The sequence below is a fragment of the Malania oleifera genome, chromosome 9 (genome assembly GCF_029873635.1).
Source record: "Malania oleifera isolate guangnan ecotype guangnan chromosome 9, ASM2987363v1, whole genome shotgun sequence".
Classification (NCBI taxonomy): Eukaryota; Viridiplantae; Streptophyta; class Magnoliopsida; order Santalales; family Ximeniaceae; genus Malania; species Malania oleifera.
This window is the reverse complement of record NC_080425.1, coordinates 90,851,861-90,867,427: the sequence shown is the minus strand read 5'-3', so window position 1 is coordinate 90,867,427 and position 15,567 is coordinate 90,851,861. Positions and strand designations below refer to the sequence as shown.

General features: G+C 36.6%; 1 protein-coding gene across 1 annotated transcript in view; it reads right to left on the bottom strand.

Annotated features, from left to right (window-relative positions):
* LOC131165104 (E3 ubiquitin-protein ligase KEG) overlaps positions 1-14,580 on the bottom strand; it is a 33,480-nt gene extending 18,900 nt beyond the window's left edge. The window contains exons 1-9 of the mRNA XM_058122801.1: positions 13,494-14,580; positions 11,689-12,051; positions 11,359-11,589; positions 10,928-11,053; positions 10,480-10,816; positions 10,213-10,370; positions 8,046-8,203; positions 4,733-4,854; positions 4,466-4,600 (exon numbers count right to left, since the gene is read on the bottom strand). Of these exons, the coding sequence (XP_057978784.1) occupies positions 4,466-4,600; positions 4,733-4,854; positions 8,046-8,203; positions 10,213-10,370; positions 10,480-10,816; positions 10,928-11,053; positions 11,359-11,589; positions 11,689-12,051; positions 13,494-14,206 (2,343 nt within the window). The 5' untranslated portion in view covers positions 14,207-14,580. The remainder of the gene's footprint in view (positions 1-4,465; positions 4,601-4,732; positions 4,855-8,045; positions 8,204-10,212; positions 10,371-10,479; positions 10,817-10,927; positions 11,054-11,358; positions 11,590-11,688; positions 12,052-13,493) is intronic.
* Positions 14,581-15,567: the final 987 nt, after the last annotated feature.

Below are 15,567 nucleotides of genomic sequence, written 5' to 3'. Positions count from 1 at the left end.
ATTTTTTAAAATTTATTTCATAAATATCACAAAAAGAAATTTTGATTAAGATGGATGTGTGAGATAACTCCACCTGTGATGCACTTAATGTTCCAATTTTTTCACACACAGCCAGCCCCAAGCCCAGGTAAAGGAAGAGGGTTGCGTTAGATAACTGACAGCCAGCGTAAAATTTGTCAAATTACTATAATATGAATCCTTACTGAATATTTGTTGGGGGCATCCTGTACGAGCGATGCATTGCACTTGAACCACTCGGGTGTAGCCAAAAGTGTGCGAGGGTGGGCTAGGTCTCCACCCCGAAACAACGCGCCGTGTCGGCACCCGGGTACGGTGTCAAATATGCGAGGGTTTCTGCTTCATTCTGGACATGGCCAGGTAAAGATGTTAGTTCAGGAAATTAGGATTAGATTAGCAACTTGGAATATAGGGACACTTACGGGTAAAAATATGGAAATTGTGGATACAATGATCAAAAAAAGAATTAATATAATTTGCCTTCAAGAAACTAAGTGGTTGGGGGAGAAAGCTAGAGAAATTGATAAATCAGGATTTAAACTTTGATACACTGGAAATGAAAAACATAAGAATGGAGTAGGCATTATTATAGACAAAAATTTAAAAGATAGCGTTGTGGATGTAACTAGAATAGGGCATAGAATTATAAAAATCAAGATGATATTAGGACAAGAGATAATAAATATCATTAGTGCTTATGCTCCTCAAGTCGGCTTAGCAGAAAATCTTAAGAAACAATTTGGGAAGATATAGATAGTATTATACAAAACATACCAAGGACTGAGAAAATATTTGTAGGAGGAGACCTGAATGGATACGTCGGAAGAGATAATAAAAATTATGAGAGGATACATAGAGGATATGGATATGTAGACAAAAATGAGTCTGAGGAGATGATCTTACACTTCGCCATGCCATATGAATACTTGCTTTAAGAAGAAAGAAAAACACTTAATAACCTTTAAAAGTGGACAAAATAGAAGTCAAATAGATTTTTTTTTAACTAGGAGGGTAGATCGTTTATCATGCAAGGATTGTAAAGTTATTCCAGGTGAAAGCCTAACCACACAACATAGAGTCTTAGTGTTAGATATATGTATCAAAAAATGGAAGAAAAATGATAAAATAAACTAGTGTAAGAGAACTAGATGGTGGAACCTAAAAGAAAAAAATATAATAAAATTTAAAGGCAAAATGATCAAAGATGGGGATTGGACCATAGAAGATAGGATAGATACAAATACTCTTTGGAATAGATTAGCTAGCTCTATTAAAAAGATAGCAAAAAAAATTTTAGGTGAATCAAGGGGAGGATTCTCAAATAGCAAAGAGAGTTGGTGGTGGGATAAATATGTACAAAAAATCATAAAGACAAAAATAATTTGGTATAAAACGTGGCAAAAATGTAAAAACAGAGATAACTTTGAAAATTATTAGGAGGCTAGAAAAGATGCAAAAAAGGCCATTAGTGAAGCTAAATATAGATCATTTAATAGTTTGTATGATAGATTAGGTAAAAAAGAAGGAGAAAGAGATATATTTAAACTTGCTAAAGTTAAAGAAAGGAAGAGTAAGACTTAGGAAATGTAAAATGTATAAAAAGTGAGGATGATATTGTCTTGGTAAAGGACGAAGACATTAAAGAAAGATGGCAAAGTTACTTTAGTAAGTTGTTTAATGAAAACTAAATAGAAGACTTGACCTTAGAATTGTCAAATGAGGAAAAGACTAAAAATATGAGATTTATTCGCAAAATTAGAGTTAACGAAGTTAAGTTTGCACTAAAAAAGATGAAAAATGGGAAAGCTTTGGGACCAGATAACATCCCAATTGAAGTTTGGAAATGTTTAGGTGATAACAGAATTATATGGTTAACTAATTTATTTAATACAATTGTAAAAACTAAGAAAATGTCAGATGAATGGAGGAAAAGCACTTTAATACCTATATACAAAAATAAAGGAGATATTCAAAATTGTAATAACTATTGTGGAGTTAAACTTATGAGTCATACGATGAAACTATGGGAAAGGGTAGTTAAACAAAGATTAAGGTTAGAAAAGAAGGTCTCGGAAAATCAATTTGGTTTTATGTCCGAGAGATCTACCACAGAAGCTATTTATCTTTTAAGAAGATTAATGGAAAAGTTTAGGGAAAAGAAGAGGGACTTGCATATGATACTTATTGACCTTGAGAAAAGCATACGATAGGATACCTAGGGAAGTTCTATGGTGGGTTCTAGAAAAAAAAAGGTGTATGTAGTAGGCATACCAATATTATTAAGGATATATACGATGGAGTAATGACTAGTGTAAGGACTATAAATGGAGAAACTAGAGAATTTCCAATCACCATAGGTGTACATCAAGAATCTGCTTTGAGTCCTTATCTTTTTGCTTTAGTGATAGACCAATTGACTAGGAGTATTCAAAAAGAGGTTCCATGGTGTATGTTGTTTGCAAATGATATTGTATTAATTGACGAAACTAGGGACGTAGTAGAGGCTGAGTTAGAATTATGGAGAGAAGTTTTGAAATCTAGAGGTTTTAGGATAAGTAAAAATAAAACAGAATATATGAAATGTAATTTTAGTAATGATAGGAGGAATATTGGAAACAAAGTTAAACTTGATGATGAAGAAATAAATAGCACTTGTAGATTTCGATACCTTGGATCTATTATGCAAGCTGAAGGAGAAATTGAAGATGATGTAATGCATAGAGTTAAAGCAGGATGGTTAAAATGGAGAAGTGCTTCAAGTGTGCTATGTGATCGTAGAATACCCTTAAAATTGAAAGAAAAGTTTTATAGGACAGCTATAAGACCGGCTATGCTATATGGATCGGAATGTTGGGCGACGAAGAAACATAATATCCAAAAAGTAAAAGTTTCCGAAATGAGAATGCTTAGATGGGTGAGTGGTATAACATTGAAAGATAAAGTAAGGAATGAACATATTCGTGATAAGTTAGGTGTAGCTCCTATAGAAGATAAAATAAGGGAGGGATGACTCAGATGGTATGGACACTTGCAACGTAGGCCTTATAGTGCACCTATGAGGAAGAGTGATTTAGTTACTGTAGGGGGCAGTAGAGGGGGTAGGGGTAGACCTAAAATAACTTGGAAGGAGATAGTGAGTAAGAATTTAATATCTTTGAATCTATCAAAAAAAATGATCCATGATCGCATAAATTGGCGAAAATGATTCATATAGTCGACCCCACCTAGTGAGACTAAGGCTTGGTTTTGTTTTTGTTGTTTGTATGAATGTGTGAGATCACTTTGATGCTTTCTATATTCTTATTCAACATACCATTTTAACTTAATTGATCTTCTTATTTTTTCTAGTTAATGTATTCGCTTTGGCTTTAGTTCAATATAAGTAACCATGGTATCTTGTCGCATAGATTGTGTATTGTAAACGAATAGATTTCAACCTCTCATTCTCATATGCCCAAACCACCTCATCTTTTAACAAAATGCATCCTGACAGAGGAGAAAAAAGATCCTATTCTAGTAAAGGAGGTACATTTGTTACAATTATCAATGATTATTCCTATAACATAAGAATTTAGGACGAAAAGCAAAATCCTCAATGCTGTTTTCCCCATACCTTTGCTTTAGGCCAAATCTTTGTCAAGTAAATCAAGAAGTTCCAACAATTGATCATACTCCCTCAATTGCATCTGCATGACAATGCAATTGAAAAAAAACACCACCATATTCTTAAGACCACCAACTCAACCTTCCCGACACTAGCTTCTTCTCAAATTTAGGTACGACAACAACCAAACCTTAAGTCCCACTGGATGGGATCAGCTACACGAGTCCTTTTCTGCCATTCCACGGAATCTCAAGCAATATCAGTTGGAGTTATGTGAAATTCATATGCTATCTTGGTCCAAGCTATTCCAGGCCAACCCCTTCCCCTCCTACTGTCTCTGACAACTAGATCATCCCTATCATTATTTGACCTGTGCTGCAGGTTCCCAAACCATCTTAACTGCCCTGACCTTATTTTATAATTTTTATCATCTACAGGTACCATACCTAGCTTATCACAGATGTGTTAATTTCTTTATCTTTCAGAGTTATACCACTTATCCCACTCCAGTTGCAATGCAACCATGAAATTAGTGGCATTTATCAAATCAATTATAAATTGGGTAGTGACACAATATCATAAATAAAGGCAAAATAACCATATTATTGTTTAAGAGAAATAGTACAACAACCACTCAGTATGTACACAAGATCTAGGACCGCTAAGCACCACACACATCTAAGAACCAAATACCATGTCTTGCAATTAAATATATATTAACTAATAATTAATGAATTACAATTCCTTCAACAGGAAAAAAAGGATACTCCTCACAATCATTCGCATAAAGATCTAGAAGTAACAACATTATGAAGCAAAAAAAAAAAAGAGGCAAAAAAAAACCTGCAAATTACAATTTGCCCCAGCAGATAAAAGCAATCCAACACACGATTTTGCCCCTCTCGCCAATGCTACGTGAAGAGGTATTGTATTTTGCATATTCCTGATGTTAACGTCAACTCCAGCATCGAGAATGATCTACTCAAAATTGGAAAAATTCATCATTTGTGTAAAACTCAAGATCTCAACATTACGACATAAAACACAAATCACCTATGAGAAAAGAAATAACTACTCCCATAACTTACAGTAGGAAGCTATTAGGCTTACCTTGACTAACTCGACATCATTTGCAACAGCAGCCATATGCAAAGCTGTACGTCCATGCAGAGGGTCCTGGGCAGTTGGATCTGCTCCAGCAGCAAGCAACATTCGTACAAGTTCTCTCCCCTCTGAAAGAAACATTTACATCTATGAAAACCCATAGAATCGAAGAACTTCTAAAACAAACTAAAAGAAATAAAAATAAAATGGCCAGCTAAGCAAACAAAAACATGAATCATCGTACTCTCAAAAATATAAATAATAATTTAGCAGCACAAAATGTTGCAAGCAAAAATATGATCACTTTTCCAGAGATTTGAAAGAATCCCCATGCCTATCATTTTATCCTACATCAGAGGCAGTCACATTCATAACCAAGGTGTTAAAAAAAAAAAAAAAGGGCAGCCCGATGCACAAAGCTCCCACGTATGCGGGGTCCAGGTAAAGGGCAGACCACAATGAGTCTATAGTACGCAGCCTTACCTTACATTCATAACCAAGTGTTGCGATAAAAAAAAAAACATTCATACCAATTTGCTTCGTTCCAGAGTTCAAGACACATCAATATTCAGCAACTAACAAACACTATGTGAAAGTCAAAGAATTTTGATTGGTTGTTCTTAATAGGGTTAACACCAACAATCTGTTGCAGATCGGAAGGCCTTTAAAGGCATTATCTCCAGATTTTTTTATTGTGTTTTGAAAGCCCAGAATCTGCTTTGCATCTACTTCTGCACCACTCTTTCTCTTGGGGAATTTGGAATAAGTTGTTTGCGGTTTTGGGGGAAAAATGAGTTTGTATGGGTCTGGTGGAGGAATTATTGCATGTCCTTTCACAGGATTCAGGAAGAATGGAGATGCCTTGGTTTTGTGGACTTGTGGGATCTTTACATATTATGGGAAATTTGGTTGGAAAGAATGGCTCTATCTTCGCAAGGAAGAAGAATTCTGATTCTTTGCTTGGGAAGGGCCTTCTGCAGCAGGCTATTTTAAAGGGATACCCCTGTTGGATCTCCAGCAAGATTGAAAGGTAGTTTTATTTTGATTGTTTTCTAGTCTTCCTTGGTTTTCTTTTTTCTTAGGAGGATGCCATTATTCTCTTCTTTGTCCCCTTTAATGATATCTCTCTTATTTTTCTATCCAAAAAAGATAAAAGATTTTTTCCAACTGAAAAGCAACAAAGCTAACCAGCAAAGACTGTTTTCAATCAAAAAGAAATAGCAACACCCAACAACTCATTCAGATACACATGAATATTGTTAGAGGCTTTGAGCACCACTAACATACAACATTGCTAAGAGTGATGTCCAAGATTTCAAGAACTGTCTGTTTTTCTTTAATCAGCTTCATTTTAAACAGCGAATTCTGTCCGATCAAATTATGATAATTAAAACAGGGCTATCAAAACCTAAGCTTTTAAACCTTCTGCACCCCCAGATCATTTACCAACAAAAAATAGGCCCGGGGGGGGGGGGGGGGGGGGAGGCGGAGGAAGAAATGGGAAGTGGAAAGAGTAAGTAAATCACAAAGAGAAAAGGGTTAAATTAGAAAAAAGGGACAGCGTCCATAAATCAAACAGACCAGTTAGTCCTCATTGATTTCCTCATTAAACGGTTATCTCCAATGTTTAAAGGGCCCTCCTATACATTCAACAGCTCAACAGGATTACCATGGTTGATCAACAAAATAAAAAAATCAGCTGAACCATAAGTGTATCTAAGACGGATAGGAGAGGAATTCAAAGATGACGTAAGCAGATTGTCTGCATTCAGGTGTCCTGTGCCAACCTATTGACACCATATGATGTTTTCAGCATCCAAATGCTAGCAATTAGGAAGGACAACTATTCAAGAAGTCCCCTCCAATTAAAGTATTGGCAGATAGATTGGAGGAATTATAAGATGTCATAGAAAAAAAACATAAAAGCATCTGGAACAAATCTCCAAATTCTAAACACTAAGGCATAATAACTCTTCAAAGTTTATAAACAAGCATACAACTATGATGTATCCTAGCGTGTGTTGTCCAATAAATATATATTTTTGATCGCATTTGTAAGGGTTTTATGGAAGAAAAAAAAAATGAAAAGAATTATCCTTAATGTTGCAATCAAAACACACCAAGACATTATAGAAAAAATGCAGCATGCCTCAAAGGAAAGCATTGTTCAGTTACTAACTACTACTTCTCTTAGCCTTCTTTTGTTTTTGCTTTAGCATTTTTCTCTAGAGGACGACTTGTCCTCCTTATAATTTTTCACCTTTCTTTAATAAATTTCTTTGTTTTCTTTATTTATCAAACACTGGAAGCATGCATCATCAGCCTCAGAAAATAAATATACAATCCCACATAAACAATGCAATCTTAACATTTCTCGACATATCACAGGAAGAATATATAGGTGGATGCATGACTAGTTCTCCAAATTGGTGATGAACACATGCCATATCAACGTGTCATGCACATGAATGAACAGATCTGTGAAAGTTTCCAGCAAATTTTAGGTGCAGATACAGCAACAGCTTGCAAGGGATCCATACTTCAACTATCATAGTCTACATATCATATTCTATGGAATGAATATGACACTTCCCTTCAAGTAAAAGAGAGGGAACATTTCTTGGGGATGTAAGCACCTTTCTCTCCTCGTATGCCCCATACATACGCTTTTATGGGACTAAGGTAACAAGGCCATGAGGAAAGAGATTTGTTTCCCTCTCATAATAAAGAACTAGAGTTAAGTTCCTTAGGAAGAGTACCTCTATGTCCATTCCTATAGGACAAGTTTCCATCACCACATCAGCAAGTTCCTGTATATTTTAAGTAAGAAGCACTCAATTGATCTTCCAAAGAAAAAGATTTACATATTATAGAAAGTTCCCACATCTAGGGTCAGCCTACACACAAAATTGAAAAAACAATGGTCCATTGGATTGATTACTAGTGCTTGTGTCTGAAGATGCTGCAATTTGTGGTTTACAAGAAAGACAACAAGGATGTGGATGGAACAAAGCAGCCATGCACTTTTACATAAACCAATACGTCCATTCCTAACCCCAACAAAAGTCCAACCAGAAATAGGAACAAATTATGTGGATGTTGCCACAACAACTAAATACCATAAAATCTGGTTTCCAATTTTTGCCAAAACAGAATGATGAAATTTATCACAATAAAATAGACAGAATTTTTCTTTTAATGATCAACTGGAAGCAGGGAAAGTTGATTTTTAACAAAAGCTGCATAATGCACCAGATGAAATTGAAGAATCAATATCCAATAACATTTTTATAACTACTATTCTGAAATTTAGTGTTACCAATTTCATGATCTTTCTTTAAAGCAGCTGCCAGACACAATGCGCTGCCAACAGGACCTGGTACATCAATTGCATCAGCAATCTCATCCAAGGATGCAATTTCCACCCACCTTTTGACAACATCCACATTCCATGTAGCCACACACAAGTGCAAAGGCCTGCAACATTGTATGAATTAAAGCTGGCAGCATGGTTCAACAGGAAAGTAGCAGGAAAAAAAATAAAGAGAGAATAACACACTCAATGTACTGCTATCATCCAGATCAATACATAATCATACACAGGCAAGAAAATCACCTCACATTACCCGATAGTGCTTGTGTGAAAATATTAAGATCTCAGAGAAAAAACCCAACAAAAAAGGGAACCTTATAAGGGAACTACTGTGGCCTATTAAATATACATGCTTCCCAAATGGATAGATACACAAAACAAAAATGTGACCAATTATACATTTTTTTATCAACATGCCAAAGCTACACAGCATGTGAGCTGGAATTAGACCTCCAAAATCAATGGGTCACTGTTCAACTCCTCAGAAGAAAGTTGGCAATTTCAATCAATGAAGTATACCACAAAGCATCATGGATGCGATATGGTAGACTGTGGTATGATTATCTGCATCAGGCACCAGCAGCCATATAAATGGTTTGAAAAAGAAGTGACTCCCATGAAAAGCACAGAAAGGAGCTATTAGAACTACATTCGTCTCAACTTGAACCCAAAAAAGTGTTTTCCCCCTACATCTGCATCAATTTTTTTTTTTTGGGGGATAAACAAAGAAATTCATATACAAAGCAGAAAATAAAATCTTCTAACAGAAATAGAAAATTACACTAAAAAAGAAAAAAGGAAATAAAATGACATCAAAATAACATGCCAATTATGCTGCAAGTCAAACAAACAATCCCCCTTAAAGCAACCAACCAAGAAATACCAACAAACAAATTCTATCGCAGAGCAATGATGAGACCCTTTCCGTGAAAAATGCAGGCATTTCTTTCCAACCAAATTCTCCAAAAACCAGAAAAAATGGCACTTTCACGGTCTACTTGCATCCTTCCAAGTACTCAAAAAGATGTTAAGTAAAAAAATTTCCACACCCAAATCTCTCCAAACAAACCAAACGATCTGGCCTAGAATTCCCAAGCAATCAAACAATGCAAAAGAAGATGAGAAACTGTCTCAGAACTCACACAGCAAAGAACACACATGTCTAGGAGTAAAGATTTGTGGGGTCTCCTACTCTGAAGCAGATTGTTGGTATTAACTATATTAAGAACTACCAACCAATAAGTGTCATAATTTAATAGGGAACTTTAGCCTTTCAAATACAGCAATAAAGGGGAAAAGACTGAGAAAAAAATTAACTTATTCTAAAAAATATTTACAAAAAAAACTCTCCTAGGAAAATGACGATCCCAGTATAAAAAATTAAAATAAATAAAAAACAAAGATGAAAGTTCCTCAGCCTCCCAATCCTTAAGATTTTTACAAAAAAATGACAGAAAGAAGTAATACAAGCATCACGGATTATGAGGTCAGAAAGCCAAAGAAAATGAATTAAAAAAGGAAATTTCACCCACTCAAACATAAAGATAAAGCTAAAGAGTTGCCAGCAGTAAAAATTCATGAATCCAACTTGAATTACTGCATCGACTTAGTTTTCTATTATAATACCAATTCAGCCAAAGAAAATGCCTAAAAATAGAACTTACCCTTCCACCAAAATGACATGATATCGTTATTTGATCAGTTTTTCTTTGGTTTTAATGCAAGTGAACAATGAGAACCCAATTAGAAAGACTCATATGCATACATTTTTAATTCTTGAGACAAGAGACTCAAAAGCATAAACTTGCCTCACCAACAAATTGATCAAACTAACAGATTCATAACCCACTACAAAAAATCCCAACCAAGAAGATGGCAAGTCTAATATTTTAAGCCTTCTGTCCTGCTCTAAACTTGCATTAGCTGGCCATAAGATGTCTGTGCTTACACTGCCAATCCCTCACCAACAGTTCTTTGCATTTCTGAATAATCCCAAAGTCGGTGTGAAATTGAAGTGTTTTTTCACTTCAACCTCTCTTTGGTTCTTTTGATTGACAAAACTAATCATGCATACACAAACAAACACATGAGGAGATCGGGAGAATATGCTCACGTCAAATTTTTTGAGTTCAAAAGAGCCATTGATCTACAGCCACCATTTTCCAATATCACAATAGCACAGTCAGTATATTTCTTTGCCAAGGCTCTGTGCAGTACAGATTCACCTTCATCATCCACTGCATTGGGATCAGCTCCAGCCAACAGTAACTCCTGATATCAAAAAAAAGGCATATCATGCCCAGCACTTTAACAAATATAGGGCAAGAGCACAGGGGAAAAAAAAAGAACTATGAAGAAGTATGAGTAGGATGAAACCTACACGCATGCAATCAGGTTGGCCGTGGTAGGCACAAACATGGGCAACAGAAGGACCAAAGCCTTCCTGCAACCTAGATCCAACATTAGCACCCCTTCGAATGAGAGAGTGAACACATCCTGGGGATCCAGCTGCTAAAGCAGAAACAAGTGGAGGATCCCCATCTTTGTCTAGGACATCCACCTTTGCCTCTTCATGCTCTAAAATAGCCTCAACAAGCTCTGCACAGCCTCGTCTACAAGCCAAGTGGAGAGCAGTTAGCCCATCAGCATTTTGTGCTTCTAATAGAGAACCTAGTGAGTTGCTACCATTTCCTGAAGCAGACTTTGCAAGCAGATCTCTGCATTAAAAAAAGATGAAGAAAATAAGGTAAGATGCAACAAAGCGCACTCACTCATTCACATTAGAAAAATATCTTAAACATGTACATGCGAGAAAATAAGACACTAACCTAACACCAGCCACATCCCCTTCAGATGCAAGCCTATGAAGATGGTTGCAGTTATCCTGGGAAACCTCCAAATCGGAGGTAGTTGCTGGTTCCGTCAAGTTTGTACTAGGGCATTTGGAGAAGTCACTGTATTTACAAATAAAATGTATGTTTAAAAAAAAAAATCACCAGATATGCAAAAATAAATAAGATAAAATGATACAGATAGATTACACATATATATACTTGCACATGCCAAAAAACAAACAATCATGAAAGAAGTGGGGAAAGGGGGGGGGGGGGGCTGAGGAGGAACCTAAAAGATGTATAGAACACTGTGATTACAGCATAAAATAGCTTTTAAATTTTATGTAATTTTGACAAATACCATGGCTATCTGTTAAATAACATAACAGAACATAGGAAATGGTGTTGAAGTCGAAAGTTCTTACTTATCAGGACTAGCAGGAGGGCTGCGAGGAATCTCTTGCAAGTGGCGAAGGAATATTGCTAACATTGCACTAAATGTTGGCCTTCTGGATGCCTTGAACTGTAGGCACTCACCAATCATCTTCCAGAGTTCCCTCGGTATTCCAACACCCACTACGCTTGCATACTGTGGAGGCAGTTTTCGAGCCTTGACAACAGCTCTATATATTTCCTCTGCACTTAGACCAGCCCATCTGTATAAGTATTGAATTTATTGTTTAGTGGTTCAGATATTTCAGGAGATAAATAAATAATTAAGTCAATATCATCGATTAAAAAATTATTCCACATACGGGATGGAACCAGTGCACATTTCCACCAATGTACAACCGAAACTCCAGGCATCTGACTCTGTAGATATACCAATAGCATCATCCCAGAAGAGATTCAGGGACTTTTTTGCCGGCTCCCATGCCTCTGGAGCTGTGTAGTGGGGACTAAGCATTGTACAATCCATGCATGAATGGATTCTTGACGAATCACACTCGGATCGTGCTTTCCGGCAAGCGGGTTTCTTCAGAATTGCCGGGAGTCCATAATCAGAAACCACTGCACGGCCACTTGCATCCAAAAGAAGATTGGATGGTTTTAGGTTCATGCACACAACACCTGCAGCATGAAGTTCAGCCACCCCTCGCGCAATGTCTGCCCCATATCTACAGTTGAAAAGCGCTCAATGTGTTAAGACAAGAAGAGTTTAGATCTCCCTAAACAACAAATTAAAAGCTTGAAATAAGTTAAATTTTTTAGTAAGATAGCTGCAAGTTAATCTGATCTTTCATTTTTTTTATATAGAAGAAGACGGATCTTTCATAAATTCATATCATGATTCAATTTTTAGTCCCCCCAATTAACGGATGATTTATCAATAGCCTATTTCAGCTATTCTAGTGACAAGATTAATGAACTTTGATGGTAAAATAGCAAACTGCCTAATGTATCCAATGCTAAATTTGGCATGTGTTGATATTAAAAACACATTGCATCTTTAAACGGTTATAAACAATATTCTATCAATCTTCTCTCAGATAACAATTATGCCACTGATTCCTGAGTTAACAAAACAACTCCATATTCAAAATAACATATTGACAACATATACCACACTCTCAACACCTCAACTAGGTTTTTGTCTTCAATTCTTGCACTCCTTGGTAAAATTGTGTACTCCGAAATAGAATTCTCCTCTCTCTTCTCTCTTAGACGCAAGATTGAAGCAAATCTCCAAGCCATGTTTTGTTTAAAAGACCACAAGAACATATCTCTACCATTAGCTATACACAGATACATTTCCAGAGGCATGTAAAGAAGTTTGGGAACTTTCACAAATAAAAAAATAAATCTAGATTCATCTTCCTAAATCAAAACACAAGGCAATGACAAGCAGATTAAACATGAGATATTTGATAGGTTTAGCTTCCACAGTTGGTCCTTCACCCATTAAAACATTTGAATTGCCAACAATTTTGTACTCACAAAGAGATTGTCATTGTCTGTTGGAAATAGTGATATCAGTATTACAGTGAATAAACCATCTAACCTTCGAAAGATGTGGTCAGCTTAAATTATTAGCATTGGACTTTCTTTGTATTGTTTCATCCTTCTTTTTTCTTTGCATTCATGCTAACTCCCCCCACCCCCCAAGACCCAGTTAAAGCAACATTTTGGAGTTTAGATATGACAAGACTCTGCATGCCTGTTATTTCGGATCCAATTTAAATCAGTAGATCATACCTGTGCACATCAAGGAATATAACCTCATCTCATGACTGCTTTGAATGACATCATATCCAAATGTTCCTATTGAATTCACTAAACCATAATTAACATGTGAGGAGGAGTTCATTTCCGTCTCTCCAATATGATCAAACATGCATGAACTTAAATTTTCATAAATTCCAAAAGTGTGCTATTATAGTTCTCACCTACAAATTTAAGGAACACAAGTCCATTCAACCAAGAGAAATTGAAATGAAAATCAATGAGAGCATTTTAAGGTAGATTATAGAATACTACACCACAACACAGGTATAAAAATTTATGAAAATTACACCCTATGCATAATTGACCAAATAGCTAAGCAGTAACAGATCAAAACCTCAGGATTTGCTCAAGAGTGAGCCTCCCTTCATTTCGCTGCATCTCAGACTGTACAGACCCACAACACATATCCATAATTAGACCAAGACTTCCTTCCATTTTCGTCGCTCCGTGAAAAGCACACACATTGCGACACCACATAGAAGCGCGCCTCAGATTCTCAAGCTGGCCCTGCACCCAAGTCAAGTCTGCGTCATCCCCCAGCGTCACCTTCTTCACCGCCACACGGTGTTGGCACTGCCTGGACCCACCCCCGAGAGACGCCGCCCACATTTCCGCCCCCACCGGCCTCCCCTCCCCAATCCGCCGCACCAGCCGCAGGTCCTGGTGCGCCGCGAGCTCGATCACCAGCCCGCACACGGAGCTCGACAGCTGGCGGCGCCGCCTCGACTCGTCCTCATAGTGGTTGAGCTCACGGCCGTCGTCTTCCTCGTCCCCGTCGTCATCGTCAGTAAAATCGACGTCGTTCGAGGAGGAGGTGTGGAGGAGCGCGAGGATGGCGTAGTTCTTGCGGAGAGCGTGGACGGAGTTACCGACGATGGAGACGTGGCGGCAGCGGGGGCAAGAAAGGGAGGTGTCCAGCGAGGCCGTGAACATTCTCGAAAGACACTCCCTGCAGAAGCCGTGGCCGCATTGAAGCAGCAGAGGAACCCTCTCTTCCTCGTCGTACCGAGTCTGGCACACCGAACAACAAGGTATCTTCATCTTCATCTCCTAGTTCTTCCACTTTCTCCCTCTCTCGGGCCGAATCGCAGTAACCAAACAGCTGAATTAGAGAATGGAGATGGATTAGAGAGATCTAAAGAGATGAAGCAGGAAGAGGAGGGCGGATGGAAATGGCAGATCCATGAGTGAATTAGAAGAAATGATGGAGGAAGTGGAGAGGAGAGAGAGAGACGATCGAGGGCAGGGAAATCTAGAGAGAGAAAGACAGGGGGGAGGGTTTTAGAGAGAGAAAGTCGGGAGCGGGGGTAGCAGCAGCAGGGGAGAGCTGATTATTTTTCTTGGGGCTTTCCGTCTATGGGCTGTGGGGGACGGCGGCCTACCCCGTGGCTGTGTTTGTTTGGTTGGAGAGAAGAAAATGGAAATTTGTTGGAGAAACAGTAGACGAGACAAGAAAATGAAGCAAAAGGAGAAAACCGGCAGAAAGACTTTTATAGAAAGGAATTTAATTTAATATAAAAATTTAGTAAGATTAAAAATTTGTTGTCAAACTAAATGTTAATAATATATGAAATCACAAATTAATTTGTTAATGTATTATCTATTTTTATTTAATTTCTTAATAAAAATATAAAAATTCTTGTTTTTTTTGTGTATATTTTCATGTTTTAAATGGATCTCAATTTACTTTTTTAATTTATTAATTTTGTGAGATGAGAAAATTGCGAAGGGGAGAAAAGGTTATCATTTTATTTTCTTCTTAGGTCGAAAAATATTTTAAATTTTTTAAAATTTTCCTCTATTAATCAAAGTGGGTTTAACTTTAATCACTTTCTTTAAGTATTGGATATTTTTTTACTACTAAAAGGTGACGGTACCTCCATTTATTTATTAATATACTATCACTTTTGACGGAAAAATACCGTGGTTATTAGATAGTTCTCATTAAAAGTCTATCAATTCATCGAATTCTCATTACTCTACCATATGATAATTATATATATTTTTTTAAATGTATCCCACAAAAGGTGCATGTTTATTTTATATTCTCTCTTCAATGCTAAAGCAATATGTCACAATTGAGAAATAAATTCTTCTAAAAAGTTAAACTTGTCGAGTAAGATCCTATTAGTTGTCTTAATCTCTCTCCAACTCATGCTGCACTTTAAAAACTTATTTAAATTAAAGATCTACAAATGTCTTTTATGATGATTAAAATTTATTTTTTAGATGAATAACAGAAGTGAAATTGAACTACAAATCACTTTTTAGTCATATGAGGTCTAATGTTAAGTTAAAAAATGAATTCATATAAATGTTTAAACTTATTGGACAATATCTTAATAATAGTTTTAGTATACCTTTAAAGTTTAAGAAAACTTTTATTTCTACATCTAGAATCACATGGT